Source organism: Theobroma cacao, chromosome 4 (assembly GCF_000208745.1).
Source record: "Theobroma cacao cultivar B97-61/B2 chromosome 4, Criollo_cocoa_genome_V2, whole genome shotgun sequence".
Classification (NCBI taxonomy): domain Eukaryota; kingdom Viridiplantae; phylum Streptophyta; class Magnoliopsida; order Malvales; family Malvaceae; genus Theobroma; species Theobroma cacao.
This window is the reverse complement of record NC_030853.1, coordinates 15,292,126-15,314,414: the sequence shown is the minus strand read 5'-3', so window position 1 is coordinate 15,314,414 and position 22,289 is coordinate 15,292,126. Positions and strand designations below refer to the sequence as shown.

The 22,289-nt window shown below is 34.1% G+C and overlaps 1 protein-coding gene across 1 annotated transcript; it reads left to right on the top strand.

The window, feature by feature from the left end:
* On the top strand, nt 13,309–14,974 carry LOC18601515 (zinc-finger homeodomain protein 9). The gene has a single exon (XM_018120199.1). The coding sequence runs from the start codon at nt 13,632–13,634 to the stop codon at nt 14,655–14,657; it is 1,026 nt and encodes a 341-aa protein (XP_017975688.1). The 5' UTR covers nt 13,309–13,631; the 3' UTR covers nt 14,658–14,974.

Below are 22,289 nucleotides of genomic sequence, written 5' to 3'. Positions count from 1 at the left end.
AAACATTATGGATGTGAAACATTGTGGTTAATCAGGAATTTGATTAAATAGAAATTAAAAGAAAACGCATATTCCAACCTAAAAATGAAGGCATAAATGAGGTAGGGCTTGCACGGTACAGCACGGAAAGAAGGACGATGGATAGATAGTGGTTCACGTTCTGCACTGCATGTGGGCACATGGGGCCGTATTCTATTTTATATTATCGGACATTTGGGATCTTGACTCATGCCCAATAATTTCTCCATGGCTAAGATTAATGTCCTGCTTTTCTTTTCTTGGAATTTTTCCCATTTTTGGAAAGGAACAATTGCTACTGCATATTACTATACAGAGCACATGTAATGTTATTGTACATACAGTTTTTAATTATAATTCTTCTATAAGACCATGAAATACAGTACAAATTTTAATTGACTATGGTATTGGATTGGTATCAAATGCGTAGGAAGTACGAATTTCATCTTGGGGGGACAGGATTGATATCTAGGTAATTTTTTGAAAAATAAATTCAATCAATTTTCAAAAATGTTAAAACCCTAATTAAAGATTTATGTGAGACAAAACATATTGATCCAGCATGCATGCTCTAGAAAAATTCATTTTATATGGAAAATGGTCAAAGGGTTTTCCAATCTCATATTATTTTTGCAACATTGAAGTCCTAGATTGAGATGCCATTGGAGATGTGTTGCCTAATGGGTGACTCATAATTGTAAAGCATGTGCTTGGTGGGACAAAATTACAAGTTGCTTATAGAACAAATATTATCATTAATATACTAATTAAGAGAGGAATATTCAATTTTTTTCTAAGATTCGAATTCTGCTCTTTAAGCAGAGGATCATGTTCTAATCAACGAGATAAATGTTCGGGTGCAGTTTTCCCTAGCAGCATTACATGCAAACTTTTTGTATTCATTTTTATTACATAACGTATGGTGGTTCTCTTAATTTCTCTTTTATTTTTTTTTAAAAAGACCCTTTGAGTCTTAGCAAAAGAAAAAATGGTCAACTTGGAACTTTCATGCTTTCATTCGTGAAGAGGTTAGCTTATTGAACCTTTAGGTTAAAGCTCACAATACAAGTTGTTCCTTCTTTTCTTTTCCTGGGTTTTCACAATACACGAAAAGATTGCGAATTGCACTGAAACATTGAGCAAATTTGTTCCAGCTAGGCCCAAGCAAACAGAATCTGTAGTAGACAAAGCAACCATTGAAGTGGGTCTGCACATATTTGTACTGGGCTAAACTGAAAGTTTTAATTTTACTTGCGGGCTTTGGAGCCTAGAAGATCCCAGAGGGCTGCTTTTATACTCAAAAGCAAGCCCATTCGTTTCCACACTTTTGTACATAAGACTCCGTAGTCCTTCCTCAAAGCCTAAACAAGTAATCATCCCTTGGATTGTTGGATTTGATGTTTGTTTATGAAAGTAACCATGGGCATTTACCAAATTTCATTAGCAGGTTTTCTTTCTCTCTTTTTTTTTTGGCCATTTTTGGGATAGGAAGAAGTTTGACAGAGAAGAAAATTGGAACAATACAGTTGAACCTTCTTAGAGAAGGATAACAATGACTAAGCCAAATCTGGATTGTTAACTTAATTTGATTATTAAGACCATATAATAAATAGGGGGTGCAAAGTCGTTAATGTAGTGAAGAAAGGCTGTCAGAAACTCATTATTATATTGATGAAAATGGAGTTGATAGGATTGTTATGCAAGCTAAAAAGGGAGGATGATGTTTTAGCACTTAGCAGGTGGAAGCATGAGGATATAATGTTTTCAGACTTTTCTTTCTATTCAATTTTATGCTGTAGGATTGTAGGACAAACTTATAATCATAATTCACAAGACACAGCCATTTTCCCCCCCTTTTTATTGCTACCTTGAACCAAAAACCATGGACTTCCCCCCCACTATTAAGCATTAAGGACAGCTGTAAGGAAAGTTGTATTAACAATAAAACTAAAACCCAAAAAAGGAAGAAAATAATGGTGCAATTGATGATATTTGCAGCATACTATGCTTGTTCCCTCATCATTCTTCTTGTTCTGTTAACCTTTCAAAAAAACCCAGATTACCTACCACATGGCCTCATAGCCCTACAACAGTCAATTATTTAGGTGGTTAAGCCACAACAAACCATCAGATTGATGGGTTCTTGCAAGCAACACTGCACCCTGAGAGAAATCATTGCTACAAGTTTGCTAGCTGTGCTAATGACATCTCATTTTCTATCAACTTAACCCCCTTTTCCATGATTTCCTTTTTTTGTATATGTAAATATGAGTCTGGTGCTTACAATAAATACCAATTCAGATTCGTTAAAATATTTTATTTAATGCATTATTCTCATTAAATAGAAAAATAGATATATTAATTTAATTTAATTTAATTTTTTTTCTATAAATATCACTCTAATTAGTATTAATCAATAGGCACCAAATAATAATTTTCACAAAAAGGATTTTACTGATATATTTTTTTGGTGGAAATGCTACACTTATTAGTGCAATAGGCAGAGGGAGCAAGTAGGGCCAGTTGCAGATGTTAAGTAGCTATTCCCCTCGCAAAGCCTCATAATTTGGTTTCTCTTCCAGAAATTTATTAACTGTACAAAATGTAGAGAACTATTAGGTAGATTTGTCAGAGGCCATTATTAAGGCTTAGGTTGCTTATATCTGTTCCCATTTTGTTTTTCTTGGGAATTTTTAGGGTTTCTGAGACCATTACTGCAGGTCACCATTGGACCTGCATCACCTCTCTCCTTCACAACCTGAGACCACCAGTTTCCAACTTGTTTTTTGGAGTTGTGAGAAAACTTAATATTTATTATATTTGAATTCCACAAAGAAAAATAAATAAATATATATATATATAAATATTAGTTTATAAACTTCAACCTTTTATCCAAGACTGGAACATAATACTTTTTAATTCATTTTAACAAAGAATTAAGGTGAGGGAGGAATTTTGTTTTGTTTCTGAAAGCAGAAATATGGCTTGTTCCTTTGGCAGGGGTAGGAGTTATAGGTTGATTGTGAATAGTTATGCCAGTACCCTGGAGTGGATGGTCATGGAGCCTGCCATAATGCTACTTACACAGTTCACAAAACCTGCTGGGGACCCATGGAGCATTTTCAGGCCGAACATCTGATCTCCAGGGGCCCAACAACCAGAAAAGGTTGCTGTTGGCCCAGCCTGGCATAATTGGAGGCCCTACCCTTGATTTTCATCTCTATTTCAAATTTTACACAAATAAGAAGACTGTGGGTGCAATTAGAAAGTGAGACTTTTAAAAAAGCCAACATCATAACATAATTAAAAACCCAACCCAACCCAATGTTATAATATGTCTTATCTAAATTTAAATGATGTTAGGTTTATTTTCAAACTAAACACTAAGCTTTAAGTTTAAGGTAGTGCTGAACGTTGATGTTGTTTTCCTAGATGTATGCAGAAGAATAGACCTGTCCAATGACCCTAGATTGGAAAGGCCAATTCCCCCATAATGCTCAAGAAAATTTGTGTGGGGGGGTTGTTTCAACTTTGTGCTCAGTCTTGTCTGCATCAATCTCAGATATAGTTGAAGGGTATGTGACTTTGGGTCCAATAAATCAACTTCTCCAATGAATCAAACTGTTAACGCTACAAGATCTCTCTTCCTTTTCCCTTTTTCTTTGTTTCTTTCTTTTTTTTGAGCTTTTAGGTGAGAAGAGAGGAATAGTTTGAGGGAGAAAATAAAGAAAAAGAAAAACATAAAGAAATCATTTTCAAGGCTGGAAATTTGCTTTCCAAGGACAAGGGTACTAATCAAAAGAATTGCTATTAAATACGTCCACTTCTGAGCTTGTCATATTATACGAAATTATTTCCAAACAATTAATTCACAAAATTTTGCTATCAATGCTTTCAAATTTACGGATAAGACTGCCGCCACAGCTGTTGTTTTCTTCCTTAATTTACAAGCAACTGCTTGTTCTTGTTGACTGCAATTCTTCCTTGGAAGATATGAAGATGCAGATTACTCATAATTTTCTTCAGATAATTAAATCTCTTTCTTTTTTAGGCATAGAAAATTCTCGCAGTTTTACTGCTTGTACTTATTGGAATTTTATTTAAAAACTGTTAATTTGGTAAACCCACCCACCCACCCACAGACTGTAAATTTCATCATCATCTATACAAGAATTAATGTTGGTTTCTTTGGTTTGCAGGAATTGTGATTGTTTACAATACAACAAATTACTCTTGTCAAGTGAATTTGTTTTCTGATGGAGTACATTAATATATATATAAACCCAAATCTGACTTTTTCTCAAAGTTTTTATTAATTAGAGTGAAATTTCTAATTTTCTGATTAAATCAATGGGTTTTCAGATTTTATTATTAGGTAGGCTAACTAACACCCTCTAATTGAGTCTTTTCCCTTTAGGAAAGGAAAGGGGTTTCATTTTTCCTCAATATGGACTGAAAATTGGAGGGCACAATTAATTGAGAAAATGGCTTCCAGTTAGGTGCCTTTATTAAATCTCCACATGCACAAAGAGTAGGGTGAACAAGAATTACCTAAAGAAGATTTATGATGATGCTATTAGAGAACCTTATCAGCTTATCTGCCCTTTTTCGGACTCTCACTGGGCCACCCAGCCTGCCTATTGTATGAGATTAAAGCACTCTTTTTCCACTAAAAACGACCTCCACAACCATAGCCATTTGGCCTATTTGGATCTCCAATAGGTCATACCACCTTCGAGAGAAAAACATGCAATTATTGCCCTAAAGCTGTGCTGGTGGTTGCCTTGACCATCCCTCCTATTATTTCAATTTCAGGGGACAAAAGTTTTTGATAAATATCTTATCTCCCAAGTCTTATCTAAATAAACTAATAGTATGATTAAATCAGAAAAAAAAATCACTTTTTAATTTCTTTTTCTTTTTAAATTTCTGAGAGGGGTTTCAATGATGAGTTTACGTGGCATGAGAAAATCAGAAAAATCCTTCCTCTCCCGTGACCTCTTTTATCCCGAAGAAAGATAGGATCTTACACTAGATTCCTGATACAACTATTAAAAATTTAATAGTTATGTTATTTAAAACCTTCAGCATAAAGTTTAACGTTATAACAACTAGGTTTTTGTTTTTCTATTATTATTATTATATTGGGCAGATGCCAATGGAAGCTTTTCGTCAACATAGTAATAAAAAATCATAAATTAATCTCTCAGAAGTAGGGACTAGGGTAAAGTCTAGAGCTGGGTAAGTGATAGGTAACCTTTTAATTCCATGTACAACACTATTATTCATGACCTATTATTACCAGAGGGAAGAAGGGAAAAAAAAAAATGCATCATCCCTCTTTATCAGGCACATAATTGCAATTGATCATGGGTCAACTACTCAGCTACTTACTGATGTTTATCCTTTTCCAGCAGATTGTTACATGGAACCATTAAATTTTTAATTGAAGGACAAAGTACAACATCCGAAGTAATAAAGCCAATGCTTAACTAATTAAATAGTTTAGGTTTAAATTGATAGTTAAAAGCTTTGAATAAGAAGCCCCTTTTTCTTTTGCAAAAAGTGTACATTGAATGATGTACTAGATATAGCTGGTGTAAATTTGATTGGCCTTAATTTCATCTTGTTATTCATCACTTGTTTGGATACATAACTATTTTCCTTTTGGGGAAATGAAAATCATATATAAAAAAATATATATAAAGCAAAAACTTTAAATTCACCTTCATTTAATTTTAATGTGAAGTAGATATTCTGTGTAATTTCCATCTTATTTATTTAAACCATAAAAAAAATAATATACAAAGAAATTTGTTTTGGGTGGAGAAAGAAGTGGATTGCATAGCGTTGATGTACCAAAGGAATCTTGAATAGGAGATAAACATGACTAAATTTGTAGAAGCATCTATAGTGACATCTTTGTACAGGCTTGATCTAAAGAAATTCCGACTCCAACATCCGAATCCCATAAAGAATTCAACACCATATATAGCTTGTTAGCTTTAATTAACATGTATCGATCATAATAAAGCAAAAACCATGTTTCCAAAGCGAACCACGATCTGCTTAACTCAAGCAGCAAAGGTGAAGTAGGATGTGAGTTTCTATCACCACCTCGACTTAACTAAAGTAGTAAGAATAATACCATACAATTTGGGTTCTTAAACTCCTAAAGTTTGGGATGCTGTGATTAATTTATGAGTGAAACCCTATTTCCAGTTAGCATATTTGAAGTCCAATGATCATCCATATACAATTAATAATAATAATAAAAAAAACAACACGAAAAGAGAGTAAACAATCAATCATTTCATAATTTAGCTGGAAATGTAAAGCAATGCAACAGATAAATTTAATGTTTTGCTTGAATAATACACCATAAATTTTGGCTGAACAACTGTTGAGACTAATTGTAATCGGATAGGTGTATAAATTGTTGGTAAATTGAAATGTTCTGAGACTATTTTCAAGTTAAATTTTCTTTAAAATATGATAGCTGTGCATTTGCTATGAAATATAAATAATACAAGTGGCCACTTATTTCGTCATAAAAGAGCTCATTATTATCATAAGGGAAAAAAATACCTGAAATTGCTTAAGTATTTTGATGCTTCTACTAAAAATCTGAAATTGAATTATGAGGGAAGAAAGGGTGTTGCTTATTAAAATAAAATGCTAGTAGACATAAAGGCTAAAAATGTAAAATTCCCATTGTCATGAAAAACAAAAATTGCAAATGAGGTACTCTTTATTTTCCTGGTCATTAGCCAAATGATCAATTTGCCCAACATGGGAACTTCGAATCAATGACTTAATCCAATACAGTTTTTAAAGATACTTAATCTATGATTAGACTGATTAATGTTTGAAATTGGAAATGAAATGACATAACATTTTATTCCAAAAGGAAGAGGTGACCAATTTGATCTGGTGCCAAATCAAGGACTTGAGTGCAGTGTGGAGTCTAGTCATTTACCTTCCACAAGGTCGCTGCTCTTTCTTTTCTTGAGATGACACTAACTTTCCCTTTGTCACAGGTCCAAGAAAATCATAGCATCCTGTTTTTAGATTGGTTCCATCTCTTTTCATGTTCTTGCCATGAGAGTTTGTCAGGAAGAATTGCATAGTTCTGATAATCTAATAATTCTCTTTTGGAAAAAGAAGAAGAAGAAAGAAAGAAAAAGGATAAGGCATTAATCTACCTTTAAATGCAATATACAAAAGCCTTTGAATGGTCAATTACAACTAATTAGCCATCAATGTAGTACATGGAGATATAAAACAATTAGTCATTTTTATTTAATTTAACTGGTGAAAGTATAATATGATGATTTTATTTTTCTTATATTATGGATGGATAATTGTGTGGTATTGAGTTATATGATCAGAGAAATGTATTAATTTAAAGACTTCTCATATAAACCTTTATCTTCCACAAACTCTCTTGAAGATATAAATTTTGCATCTTCAAGATTTGAAGCATTGTCCCTTTGGGTTTCCTCTTCTCCCATCAAATAAACGAGGGCATTGGTAGCACGAAGCAGTTATGAGCAAATAACCAACCTTATCTCACTCTTGGACATGTTGGGGTATAAAGCATTACAACTTGAATTCATTTGATACATTGAGGGTGGTAGTGTATCCTTAATTGCATGGTCCAAAAACTCCTTTTCCCAAGGGTCATGGTGCCCTACAGCTCCTACTCAAAGATCTTTTTTCTTTTCCTCTTTGTCAAGTTGCCTGTTTGCCTAACTTCTGGAGGGTCTTTTATTACTAGGTTCCATATACAAAGAAAAAAAAGAAAGTCTAAAGTATAATAATTTTACTTTTATGAGTCAAACTTCAAATCCAAGTTCTAACATAAAGCTATGCTCTTCTTCTTCTTCTTCATACCGGGGACTTCTGTGTATGCATTATTGATCATGCAAGCATAGTGGTGTCTTTTTTTTATTTGCTATGAATAAAGTGCGGGAAAAACTGTATTAAATTCATCAAATGTTATTGGTACAGATTGTGGGATTTGTTGACTGCTCATCCTTTATTGTTTCCTTTCTCGTATGCCATATGACCATAGAAAACCTCAATCTCAACCCACTGCATTAAAGAATAACCCACTCAATCTTTGTCAGTTGTCATATGTATTGTTCAAAGGAAATGAATAGTAAAAACTATTGTTTAAGGCAGTCTCCACTCTTTTTATGTTAATCATTTATACATATGTAAGAGTTCATTGGGCTATATATGCAAAAGATGCAGGTAGCTTTTCCCATCCTCTAATCTCCTCATCGTGAGGGCTGATTATGCATCATATATAAATAAAAATATAGCGAAAATAAGGATGATCATGCATCATATACAAATAAAAATACAACAAAAATAAAATTAACAAATTAAATTACACTTCACTCTCCTAAGATCTCTTCCATGCTAAATTGAATACAAAATTAAATTAATAAATAAAATATATGATCATACCACTTTACCTAAATAACAAAGGTTGATGAATATTTGTTAAACCATCAAAACAGCCTTCAAAAAGCTCAACCACCTCAACTCAGTTGTTACAAACTAAAGCTGTCCAAAAAATCCTTATGAAAAATCCTTCTTTAAGTATCGGGAGTACTATGCCTTGACAATGGGCTAGCAAAGATGAGTTTTATAAACTTATAATCCATACAAAAATTTAGGGATGAACGCACTAAAGAAATGAAATGAATGAAAAACTATTTTTTTCTTAACACAAGGGGTGGCAAGGCAATAGAAATTTCAAGTGTGTTGTTCTTCTAATTTTTCAACTACTCTCTTATTTTTATTTGGAAGCTATAGTAAGGTATTTATACCATGGATTCATTTTAAACTTTAATTACAAAGCTATTATGTAATTGACAATTAATCCAATAATTTGATTAAACAATTTAATCAAGTCCTTACGAAATCCAATTAACTTAATTATTTAATTTGAACAATTAGGCCCAATAACTTAATTAATTAAGTCAAATAACTTAATTAAATAATTTTAATTAATTAGACCTAATGACTTAATTAAATAATTTAATTAATTAAGCCCAACAAATTAATTAAATAATTTTAATCAAGTACTTGAGCAACCTATAATTTCTAATTTGATTAAGTTAAACTTAATCACCTCTCTCATTTTATTTTCAATATTCATTTTAGGTGTGTGACCCATTAAACTTCCAACATGTTGGCAATGAACTTAATACATAATTCTTAAGTGAAACTTAGAATTAGATAAATTTAAACTACTTTCAATTTATCATTAATCAAATCAACTATCTAAAGTTCCTATACCAAGATTTAGATTTAGCAATCCATCATAGCCACCCAAATGTTAGAAAAGTCAAGATGATTTGACTCAACTTTTCAATTATTAATCTTTCAGTATTATTCATTTTCTCATCATATATCATGAAGATGATAAAAGTATGGTGTTGTGTTTACTCTTATTGATCTCCATATTTGTTATTGCAGTTTAGTTATCAATTTTATAAAGACTTAAAAAACTCTTTTCATAATCTCTAAGTTGCTTTGACCAAGGACTTTAGCAAGCTAATATCAACCAAGAACCTTAAATCACTTGGGGTGATGATTCTTATCTTGATCACTCATTTGCCTTCACATGTTTTATATTATACCCAAAAGCATATTGTTTTGACATCCTTGATTAGACATCCATAAGGATGAAATCAAAATATAGTACTCTACACATAAGATAATATGGTGTCTCAAATCTATGGAGTATTTACACAACTGACACATGAGAAGTATTGCATAGACATTTGAGTGAAATACCAAATGTACTTCTTATGACGGGTCATGTTTAGTGAACTTACTTTTCTAGGCAAGTACCGACATTCTAGTTTTAAGTGTCTTTATACTTCAACATGTAAGACAGGTTGCTTACTTTTCGAGTAAGAAACATAGAATGTATTAGTCTTTATGTATCATTGATGTCCAGTCTCAATGATACATCGATCAGGAAAATTTAGAGATTATATTTTGATGTATAAGGATCTCATTACTGTAACTTATTACAGCTCTCTTGAAAGGTATATTAATCTCATAGATTTTATTCAATTAGACTTATAATATATTATAATTAGCATCTTATTGATAAAAAGAAAACATTTAATCATTCAATATGAATGATATTGTTGTACGATTAAAATCAAGTCTTAACCAATCTCAATTAACTGTAAAACTCATCTCAACACTTATTAGATATCGTTAAATGTTAATTGATCCTCGACTTTTGGGAGAAGAAGAAAAAGAAAAAGAAAAGGATGAAGAATGGAATTAGGCTTGGCCTGATCTTGACAGAAAATGAAGGAAAAGAGATGGGTTGTGCGTGTGTGGGAGGCACCCGTGTTCATGAAGATTTTATATCTGGCACTGGCAGCCGACTATACTTAGACTTTCTGCAAAAGAATCAACCTCACCCAACAAGATAAAAAAAAAAAAAGAAAAGAAAAATTGAAAACAAGATCATGAAGAAGAACAGCAAGTAATTGTCAAAACCAAGCCCCTGCATGTGACTTTTGTCCCTCACAATGTGCTATAGGTCTTTAGGTGTATGGTGTTGTGTCTCTATAGCAGCACCTGGTTGTTCACTGTGCCATGAGCTGGCCACTTGTTGCTTCGGGATAAAAAAAAAAAGTTACTGTTACTATAAACATTATGTTAATTAATTTTTAGATTTTATAATATAAGTTGATTTAAGTAATTAATTATGTTAATGATTTTCAATTTCCAATGTTAATTAAACAGGCAGAGGGAAACGCCTATTTAGGTAGGGACCTAAGAAAGTGTAGTCCTCCTAAATTCAAAGATTATGACATCTGTCTTATGTTTGGAACATGTAATTAAACAGTTGGAATTCAATGAAACATCACCGTAATCTTTGTCATGTGTAGTGTATTCAGATGAGATGTTGGTATAAGGTAGGTGTCCAAAGGACTGTTTATGGAGATGTTCAAGGACTACGTGCTTGTCAATTTAATCATTCGGATTTTAATTAACCACAGTAATAAGTACTACTCCAATGTTCAGTCAAAACATGAAGAGAGAGCGAGAGTGTTTCTTTCTTTGTACTTTCAGCTGAAAAAACGAAAACAGAAAATTTACGCTCATTTTAGGAGAAAATAACAAAATAAAATTAAATTAAATTGTACTCTCCCCTTCCACACGCTTTCTACTAATAATAATAAATTCTCAGTTTCAAATTTCAAGGCAACGGTTGGCGTTACACACGCTTCGATGATTAAACCTTAGATCCTACATGATTGGTTTGCTTACGTCACCCCCAACCCTCTTTGTACAAATCTCATTGGCTCTCTCCCTTTTTGTTTACTATGCTGTAAATATCATTAATTTACTCCAAAATCAGTGCCCTCTCCAACCCCACCGTTTTTTAATCAGCCAAATAAGGTAATTTACTAGTCCCAATCCTCCTCCTTTGTAAATTATTTTGTTACCAACCTTTCTTTTGACCTTTTTACAATTTACTATTTTACCTAAAATTAAAATTTCTAGCGAACTTAATATTAACAAGTTTGAACCTATTTCTGTTGACATGATAATTTTAAGAATTTATAATAATTATTTAATCTCAGTTATATATTTCAAAAATGTTATGAATTCATGTGCACGTCACGCGTAAAGAATGATTGCGCTTCCAACATTGATGGTTTAAATTGAAAAAAATTGTTGGAATTGCCAATAACAAAAATACAAGTTGATTAGTTGATATCAACTCTAATTGTCAAATTACTGTTGCAAATACGGTGCGTTTGCCTTGTAAGTTGTAACAGACGTAATAAGAAACAATTTATGTAATAATTTCTTTTCCTACTTTTTCCCAGTTGTTTAATTTAAAGCTGACAGTACCAATAATCAAAATTTGACTTTCAATTTTAATCTGCCAAAAAGAGTACTTGGTTTTACTGTACCACGTGGCACATGAAGATGTGAAGTGATGTGTCCACGTGTAACCAAGTGTCAGATTAATTAACACTTGTCACCCAACGAGGGAGTTCTTTACGTGTTAATTATGCTTATCGTCGGTGTTTACGGGAGCTTTCATGCACTAAACTCCAAACAGATGAGTGGGACGTGGGAGGGGATTGAGGTTGTTAATATTTGACTTTCGTGAGGGTATTCTGGTCCGAAAATAAAATCTATGACCCTTGAAGTAAGGCACGGTTTCAAAACGTGGGGGGTGTCAGGGTGTACTAAACGATGTCGTTTACTGTTTTTAACAGAAGTATTGAGGGAGCTTTCAGACAAACACCGTTCAACGTCCGAAAATTCTGCCAAGCCGACAAAGATACCTTTAATTTTAGGGCAGTAGAGTGACCTGTTAAAACCCCTTGGATTTTGATAGATCGACTCCCCTATCCTCCTGAAAGACAATTTTGCCACTGCCCCATCGCGGTATCAACGTTCCTAGTGAAGGGTAATTCAATCATTTGAGGAAATTAATTATAAAAAAGTAAAAAGGGGTTGCCAAAGAATCAAAATTGAAAGGGTAGGTTACTGTTAAAGGCGGTCCAGGCCATACTGCCACTTGACAAATTTAAGATGGGTTGCAGTCAATGTCTCAGAAATCAGAATTGCAGGAGCCTCTCTCTCTCCTGCCATGGTTTATTGTTGCCAACTCTCCCGGGTCAACTCAGTCTCATGACCCAGTCATAATTGTGGCCAAAGCTAACATCTTGGTAACTTATTTACTCGGTTGATTGGTTCATTTACAACAAAACGAGCTTCCTCAATCCCCTTAGCTATCATATCATTGCACGATAAAGGCTTACTTGATGGTAAAATGAAAAAGTTAAAAAACAATATACATAGTTAATGGAAGATTCCAACCGTAAAATCCAATTGATTGGAAAAAGGGGTTGGGGTTTTAGGGTAAACTGGGAAATTGAATGTTTATAATTTTTCAACTTGGTGTGAGGATTTTAAAAACTTGCATTTACATTCCAGAATGTTGTAACTGCAAATTCATTGAAAGGACAAAAAGGAAAGAAAGAGATGGATGTGAAGAAAATTACAAATGGCCATGAGGGAGCTTAGGTTTTTTTTTTTTGTTTTTTTGTAAATAAGGGAAGACTCAAAATCTTCAAATACTCACCGCTCACTAGGCATATTTATTACACAACATATCTTAACCCCAAGTGGGGTCAACAACTTAACCATGGATTAGAACCAGGGTTAAAAAAACAAGTGGTTAAGAAGGACAACCACAAAACATAGATTTTTATTATCAAACAGTCATCACTGCTCATCCTCCTCCTCCCTTCCTCCATCTCCCAAGAGACAAAACACCATCCCGCACCCGCCCCCCCCCCCCCCTCCCNCCCCCCTCCCCTCTCTTGAAACGCAAACCAGACGTAACCAATCTTTTTCTTTTTCTTCCTTTCCTCCATTTCCTTCCTCCTTAATTTCTTCCACTGTATCATAATTCTCATAAACCCCATCTCCGTAACGATCCTTGAAAACCCTTCTGTAAATTTATTTTTAGCTCTTTTCTCTTCTTTTTCCCTGAATTTTTAGATTTTTTTCTTTGGTTAACTCTAGATGTTAGAGCCATGGACATAGCCCCCACAAGCACCACCCCACTAAGTACCACCCCCAAATCGCCAGAGCCAGAGAGTGAAACACCAACCCGGATCCAACCCACCAAGCCCGTATCTTTCACCAACGGTGTTCTTAAGCGCCACCAGCCTCACCACCACCCAGTCCACCACCACCACCATCATCCCCACGCGCCCCCCATCGTCATAACCTACAAGAAATGTCTCAAGAACCATGCAGCCAACTTAGGTGGCCATGCTCTAGACGGCTGTGGTGAATTCATGCCATCCCCAACAGCTACCCCGACCGACCCAACTTCCCTCAAATGCGCTGCTTGTGGCTGCCACAGAAACTTCCACCTCCGGGAACCCGAAGACCCACCCCTAGCAACAGCCACCGCCACAATAGAATATCAGCCTCACCACCGCCACCATCCACCACCTCCGGCGACTCAGCCACATCGTAGTCCTAACTCAGCTTCCCCACCGCCGATCTCATCATCTTACTACCCTTCAGCTCCCCACATGCTTTTAGCTCTTTCAGGAGGCCTCGCAGGTGCATTAGACAATACTCATAATAACTCTCATTTACCAGCTGGGGCTGGAGCTGTTACCCCAAACGCCACAAATCTTTGTTCCAACTCGAAGAAAAGATTCAGAACAAAGTTTACGCAGTTGCAGAAAGATAGGATGCTGGAGTTCGCGGAGAGAGTTGGATGGAAGATGCAGAAACGAGATGAAGAACTTGTCCAAGAGTTTTGCAGTGAGGTTGGGGTTGATAGAGGTGTGTTAAAAGTTTGGATGCATAACAATAAGAATACTTTTGGGAAGAAAGATCAAGCCAACGGAGGAGGAAGTGGAGGTGTTGGAAGTAGGAATAATGGCAGTGGCAATAACAATAATATTGATAGCGAACTCAACCATGAAGAAAACCATGAGAGTCATGAGAATAACAACAACAGTGGTCAGAATCTGAACCATCACTTTGAGAGTGATAGTGTTGCTCATGTTGGAACTAATGGCTCTTCTTCTTCCTCTTGATGTTGATGATGAGCTTCATCTTTTCTTTCTGATGGGGAGATAATAAGCTGTTAGATAGAGTAAGGACTTGTTTATTAGCTGTTTCCTTTCTTTTCTTTCTTCCTTATTTCTCTTTTCCTTCTGATCATTTTGTTCTTAATTAGTTTAATTAATGATCATCACTTTGTTGAGGATATAACATGGGAAGAGCTTTGATCCTAAAGGGAATTTATTTTCTTTCCTTCACTGTTTCTATTAAATTTTGGATTTTTGGGGATCGTAAACTTCCATGGTTTCTGTTTCCAGGCAGTGGGAAAGAATTCTTAAATTTTCGAATCTGTAATGTTTCCTTAGACGGAGTTGAAGAGTGACAGACAGAGAGAGAAATAGCTTCCTTATTATTATCTTCTGTCTGAGAGGAAGAAGCAGAAAGTGTTAGTATAAAACTTGTAACGCATTATTTTAACATATCCCATTAGCCTTATACTAATACTTTAGGCTTAAATTTATGTATACAATAAGCTGATCATAGGAGAGAATTTTATATATTTTATTAGCTCATGGGGAGCATATCATTCTTAATTAACTTCTCAATCATCAGCTTTACTTTTCTTCCTATCAACCCGCAGAAAAAAAAAAGTTTTTATGAGGATTTTGCAGAATAATTAACTCATTGTGGGTGATTGCATCTGCATAAGTGCAGACTTTTAGTGGTTGAGATAAACTGATAAGACTATTTTTGATTGTATTTTATTTTGAAGCTTTAATTTATTCTGTGTAAAGTGCAAAAAGAATGCGTCTTGCTTTAGCTTTTAGTGTGGTATTAGGATAATGCTGGTGGGCTACGAAATAGTTAATCTCTTGGAATTATGTAAAATACTAGGGATCATCTAATCTTTAATTTGCTTTATGTAATTTTTTTTATTTCACTTTCCTCTTAAGGGAAAGAAGAATGAAGAATCTATTATTGCTACTATTATTATTCTCAGTAATATTAAAGTTGTTAATAAAATGGGAGATGATGACCAAAGTAGTATTTAATTAATGTTCTGGGCATCTTGTCTTGAACAACTTTCCTGGGTTTCTTTTGGTTTTTGGTCATAAGATGAAGTCAGGTAATCTCGTTTTTGTGGGGGCACGTATTCGTTCGTCCTGGCTTGAGTCTTAGAACTCAGCTGCTCAAGCATGGGTCGGTTGGTTCCCTTGTAAGTCCACCCTTAAGACGAGGGAGATGTACTAGTTTTACTTGAATTTTGAGCTTTGGTCTGTTTCCAAGAATAATTTAATTTAATGCTATTTTTTTTCCCCAATAACTGATGGCTCCACAGCTGATTTAGGAATTTCTAGGAAGCCCTTCTCCAAGTCTCATGGTTCTAACCCTAATCCCTTCCCCTTGTAATATATTTTGTGCGGTTTTAAAAAGTTAGAGTGTATAAGATGATGTGTCATTATTACTCAAGTTGGGGAAAGGAGAAATAAAAGGGAAAGTGAGATGGAATAGGTTTATCTGTTAATATTTAATTCATTGTTATGTTTAGTGTGTTTGTAAGTTTGTGTTAGCGTTAATTATAATGTTGAAGGAAGTATGATTAATATTAGTAATTAAAAGGTTAAACTCCCTATCTCGGTGCCCATTACTGTTTATGAAAGAAATTGTTAGGTGCTGCAAACTGACATTACATCAATAATATATGGTATATTTTAGGTTAATAACATTCCATCAGCAATAGTCGTTTCGCCATTTTCTTCCCTGGTTTAAGCTCCGCCTCTGCGTGTAATGCACCACAACTAGTAATAATGAAGAAATTGCTTTGTGAAGTGAATCAAGTTTTTTATTTATTTTTATTTATATTCTACCTTGAAGACCTTTTGGTTTTGGGGCAAGTTCCCTGTCCCCACTTCGCTGCAACTATAGCGAGTACTGATTGAATGTGACCGTGCACAAATTTGCGATTAAAATTTCCCAAGTTTGAAATTTGGTGGGTGATTTGTGGTTCACATCACCCTTTGCCCGTAGCTAGGGGTGGTTCATACCCCAATCCCCATCACACTGTGAGCTTTCTCAACGCATTTTTTAATTACTATCAGAAACGCACAAAATATGGATTCATATTCTTTGAAAATAGAAAGAGGAAACATTGCGTGGTATTTACGCATGATAACGGAATATGCTGTGCAAATACTTTGCTTTGGACTTTTTCTGATATATATTTAACTAACAGAAACAGGGTATGGGCCAATAGCCAAAAGCCCAAGCAAGGTAGTATGAGGTGAGGTTGCAATAGCAAGTACTGTCTGTCTATTCCCGCCTACCCTATCACACCAGAGATTAAATTAAATGAATAATGCAGAAATCATAGATGGAACTCCATCTTTCTCCTTGTAATTTTCGTATGGTTTATACAATCAAAAGTACAATAAAGGATAGGTGCTGAACCTTTCTTGTTACTATGAGCACTTTTACTAGTTGCTAGGCTTGGAATAAAAACTGGGAAATAATGCACTTGAATAGATATGGATATCGATACGTCATTTTGGCAATTGAGACAGGATTTTGCGATACCAGAAGCCCCATTGCTCCGCTTGATTGATATGTTTTCTTGGCAGCTTTTTTTACTCAATGATGATGATGTCATAAGACAATGGATTTGTCTAATTGGCAATAATGGTTTTCTTTGCGAATAGAACAAAATATGAAGAATCCAAGAATAGATATGAAATAGCATCATTCCTTCCATGGACACAAATGTAGCTTGATGTTGAGTTGCAACTACTGAACAATAGAAATTGTGTTTGACAACCTAAGAACTTTCTAGGGTAGACAGCATGTCTTCAAGCAAACAATTATGGGATTTCAGGATGAGTTTGGCGTAATAATGCAGAAGCTTAAATTGGGATCCCTTTTGGGGTTTAAATTTGGAATTAAATCAAGTCTCAAAATAGGGTAAATTAGGCCCTTCCTTTGTTGTTGGAGGTTTCTTCACAAGTACGTTTTAGGTCCAGGGAAAGAATTTACCCCTAGAAACTCAAGAGGACTCAATATAGAGGTAGCCTAGTAATTGTGTGAAACTAGTGTTCCTATTGCCAAATCATGTGGGAATTGCCCACCATGTGTGCCTCTTATCTAGCATACGACGCACCAATGGGGAGGCCTAAGGAGTCTAAACATAGTGCCTACTGATCTCACCATTTCGTTTTTCTATTCTTTTTTGATTTACAACTATACAATATGAATCATCAAATTTGAAGAAAAATGATAATACTAATGATTCCATTACGTAACTATGTTAAAAATATTTATTTTGTATTGGATATTTTTTAAAAAAAATTGAGAGAAGAGGAATTTGAATTATATTTTTTAAGTAAGAGATTATGCATCAATCAACGAACCAAATGTTTGAGTGCAGTATTAGATTTTTGGTTGACAAAACTATTCTTTATATTTTTTTGTATCGACACATGAATATACTTTTTATTTATATAAAAAAAAAAGGCAGCACATTGTTGGGATGCAGAATTATTGATTCAAGGTTAAAATATACGTACAGCTCATAAGCGGCATGTGTCTAACTCATGATTTTAATAGTGTAGCAGTGTACCTTTTATTAATGTGCTCTGTTTAGCAAAACCTTTTGGTGTTTTTAGCAAGCATAAATAAACACGTTTAAATTGTGTCGTACCTGTGGACGGGAAAGGTGAAGGTTATGCTAACCTCCTGCTGGTTGTGGGATTATAAATCTTTGTTGGGGGTGTAGAGGGGTGATTTGTCTCTACAGGGCTCCTTTTTTGTTTACACTGGAGCTTTCTGATTCCCATGAGCAGTGCGAGTTGCTGCTCTTTAATTTGTTTCCTTATAGTTTGAGAATGAAATTTTCATCTTTTCAAAAAGAAAAAGTTATGTTGTTGGACAATTTCATTTTCATATTGCGTTTTAACACAAGGATATGATAAAAGCTAAACAAATTAGGGCATACATTCGAAGGAGTTTGCACTGGGTGTGGGAGGAGTTTGCAATTTCGGAAATTACAAGCCAAAACAGTACTTTACAATGACTCTTTATTCCAAAGGGTTGGTTCCTTGCCGACGTCCAACTTTTTCAACCCCACAACTCCCCCATCTGCCATGAAAATGCATGTGATATACGATTTGAGGTCAGATACAAAATGCTTCATTTTTTCTTATCAAACAATAAAAATTTTAAAAAATGGATGTCTACATATTTTCTCAATCAATGTATTGTTTTCATCAATGATAATGGGGAAGTACAAGTTTTAAAATTAGTAAGAAACTACAAATATATATGTTATAAGAAGAGAAATTTTGTATTACAAAGAATTCTATTCATAATCTAATTCTAATTAACTAACTAATAACATTATCCTATAATTCTAACTAGATATTGTAGTCCAACATTCTCAAAAAAAAAAAAAAAAAGATATTGTAGTCTAACTATGTAATAGTATTGTATTATAACTCTAACTAAATAATTTATATAATTATCTTAAAAAAAGGAACAGTGAATGCATAATTANCCATTCTCAAAAAAAAAAAAAAAAAAAAAAGATATTGTAGTCTAACTATGTAATAGTATTGTATTATAACTATACCTAGACTAATTTGTACAATTTTCTTAATTATATATATATATATATATATATATATATATATCCATTATTCATACTTTATATATTTATATATATAAAATTAAAACCTTTTCTTCGCTTGATGAGTTGAATCTTTTCTTTTCTCTTTTTTTTCCAGAAAAGATAAAAAGAAGAAGAAGAGAAAGCATATGTAGGTGGAAGATGCTCATTGATTAAGTTAGAAAAGCATTGAAGGACAAATCCAAATGGTTATGCTTTAAATCCTTCCCCATGCTTACTCAGGCATTGGAAGACATATTTTGACAGGAACAGTTATTCCAAGTCAATCCAAGGACCACACAATTATTTGCCCCATAAAATTTTATTTGCACTTTAGTTTGTGGTCCAACTATTCCTCAACTCACATCCCTAGTAACCTTCATCTTTGATTTTGCTACTTGCTTTCTCAATTCTTGAATTGACTTAGATTACCATTAACCGTAAATTTTATAAAATTTCCAAGAAATCATTCTTCTTTATTACTTTTAAGATATCAACCACTTCATATCTAATCAAATTCATTTTTCAAATATGTTGAATTGAATTGGATTTTCATTGGGGCCAAATATTCAGTGATCAACAAAAGTCCAAAATCCAATCTTTAGCCAGATGGGTGTCTCAATCCAAAGCTGATTTTCATTATGGCTCACAAAATCTAAAGGAATAACTTGTTTGAATTTTGAATGGATCAAAGCCTGGAAAGCAAGTTGGAATTTTCTTTTAGGTCATATCCCATCAGGCTTTGGACTTCGAACCATGAGAAATCAAAGTGGAAAGAGCCCAATTTTTTTGAGCCAACTATGAGACGCCGTGGCCTTTTTCCATTCTCATACATACTCATTTGGAGCCAATTTTTGAGCCAAATTGGCTCAGTCGTCGACCCATACCCTGCACCTTGACTGGGTTTGGTCAAGCTCAAGCTCAACCTAACCCCAGCAGGGATTCCATACCCAACCCGATGTTGAATAATAAGACCATAGCCTCACAGGTGACAAATGGACAATAATAATTTCCTTATAATAAATGTTTAACATGAATTCTTTGCCCGCAACCCAATAAGAATTGCAACTGACTTTTTTTAAAAAGAAAATAATAAAATAATAGTTGTTCAAGGTCCAATGGACTTTCTTTTTTATTTATGTTATGAAAATTACCCAAGAAACAATAAAGATAAAATTCAGATAAATAAAGGAAATAGAAAAATACAAAAATTTATGTAATTCAACCTCTTACTTATGTCTACGAAGTGAAATCGTTCTTTTATTATTGAGAAATTAAAGTACAATAAATTGATCTCTATAGTTCTTTAAACCAACTCAAGATCCCTTGCACACCCTCTTTCACAATAATCTTTCAAGAACATTCACTTAAACCAATCTAGCTCCATCTAGAGTAAAAGACAAAGTTACAAGGTGTCTATCTCTTGAGCTCCCAAAGCTTAGAAATCCATTTTTGTAATATATAAGTCCAAATTAGAACATGATTAAGACTTGATGTGGAACAAGAAGTTTAAAATCATTCAACTATTCAATGTTATACACAAACAAAAATCTTATTCAAATAAGATTTAGAATTCTAGTCAACTTAAAACTTAACAAATCTCCACATTTGACTTGAATTCAAACTCGTTAAACCTCTTCCACCAATACCACCCAATTGCAACCTATTAACTCCACATGCTTTTCAACACCTTAAACAATTCTTCAAGCACAAGACTTTCTAAACCACTAGCTTTCAAAATTACCATGATTACATATATTAAGTCAAGCATGGTCCAATACTCGATTCCACAAAATGACCAATGTGCTTGTGTAGTGGTCAAGTCAATGGCATTGATTGACTTCGAAAAGAGACATTGACGACTCTTCCAATTCGGTATTAGCAAGATTTTTCATCTTTTCACCATCATCTACATCATGGGAACCTTTCACCACCTTCTCAGCAAATGAAATCTCATTTTGGTAGCTACCATCTCCTATGCACTATTCCCATCCCTTCGAGGCCTCATATTTGTCATAGCCCAAATCCCGGGCCATGACAGGCGCATGGGCCCAATGGGCATAGCTCACTAAGCCCAAGCAAGCCTTTTTATGCAATCCCGATCATTATTCCCAACCATCATTTCTAAAACCACATATTGTAATTCTTTACTAAAAATTATTTCAATAACTATTTTATAGTGACCCATTACTTACAATTTATTATGTCAAAATAATGTCACCCGGTTGCCAACTCCTAGTGGCATCAGTAATCAAATATACATATTTGACTTATAACATGGATACTAACGGATTACATTACATATATGTGTTCACAAGTAACAAACCCTTGACCATCAGCGGAGTGATCGTGGGTGAAGGTACAACTACTGAGATGTTATAGTACCTATAAAGAAGGCAAGCATACATAGACAACTCAATCTAGGTTCCAACTGCCTCCAAATCTGAAAACATGAAGTTTTAAAAAATGAGTATAAAACTCAGTGAGTGAACATAAGAAGGGAACAAGCAATCGATAAGGAGAACTTGAAAATCATAATGCACTTGTTTCAATAACAATGCAATTGATTCAATTTCTTACTAAAAAAAAACCCCTCATTTCAAACTTTGATTAATAACCTCATAGTGTTGCAAAAATCCATGATCAATCCATGAAGTTAAATGGGTGAAAAATATGTCAAAATCAAGCAAGGTAGCAAGCATGATAGCAAGTTTCTCGCTGCAGTGAGAAACAATCTCAGTTTGCATATATTTCGGTTTTTCAAGCATATCTCTTACTACAGAAGTCTAATTGACATGATGTTTATACCATTAGAAAGATAAGAGGCTGGGCTACAACTTTTATGTTTACCACTTTTTCCAGTTTTGATCGAAATGTGGTCAAAATCATTGTCAAATTGGAAGCACTGCGTCAAAATTCTAGGACCACCCGAGAGTTTCTAGCTACAGCGAGAAGCTTTAGCAAATTTCTTGCTGCAGCGAGAAGCTTTAGCAAATTTCTTGCTGCAGCG

Coding starts and splice junctions, on each gene's coding strand:
- LOC18601515 (XM_018120199.1), top strand. CDS start 13,632: ATGGACATAGCCCCCACAAGCACCACCCCACTAAGTACCACCCCCAAA.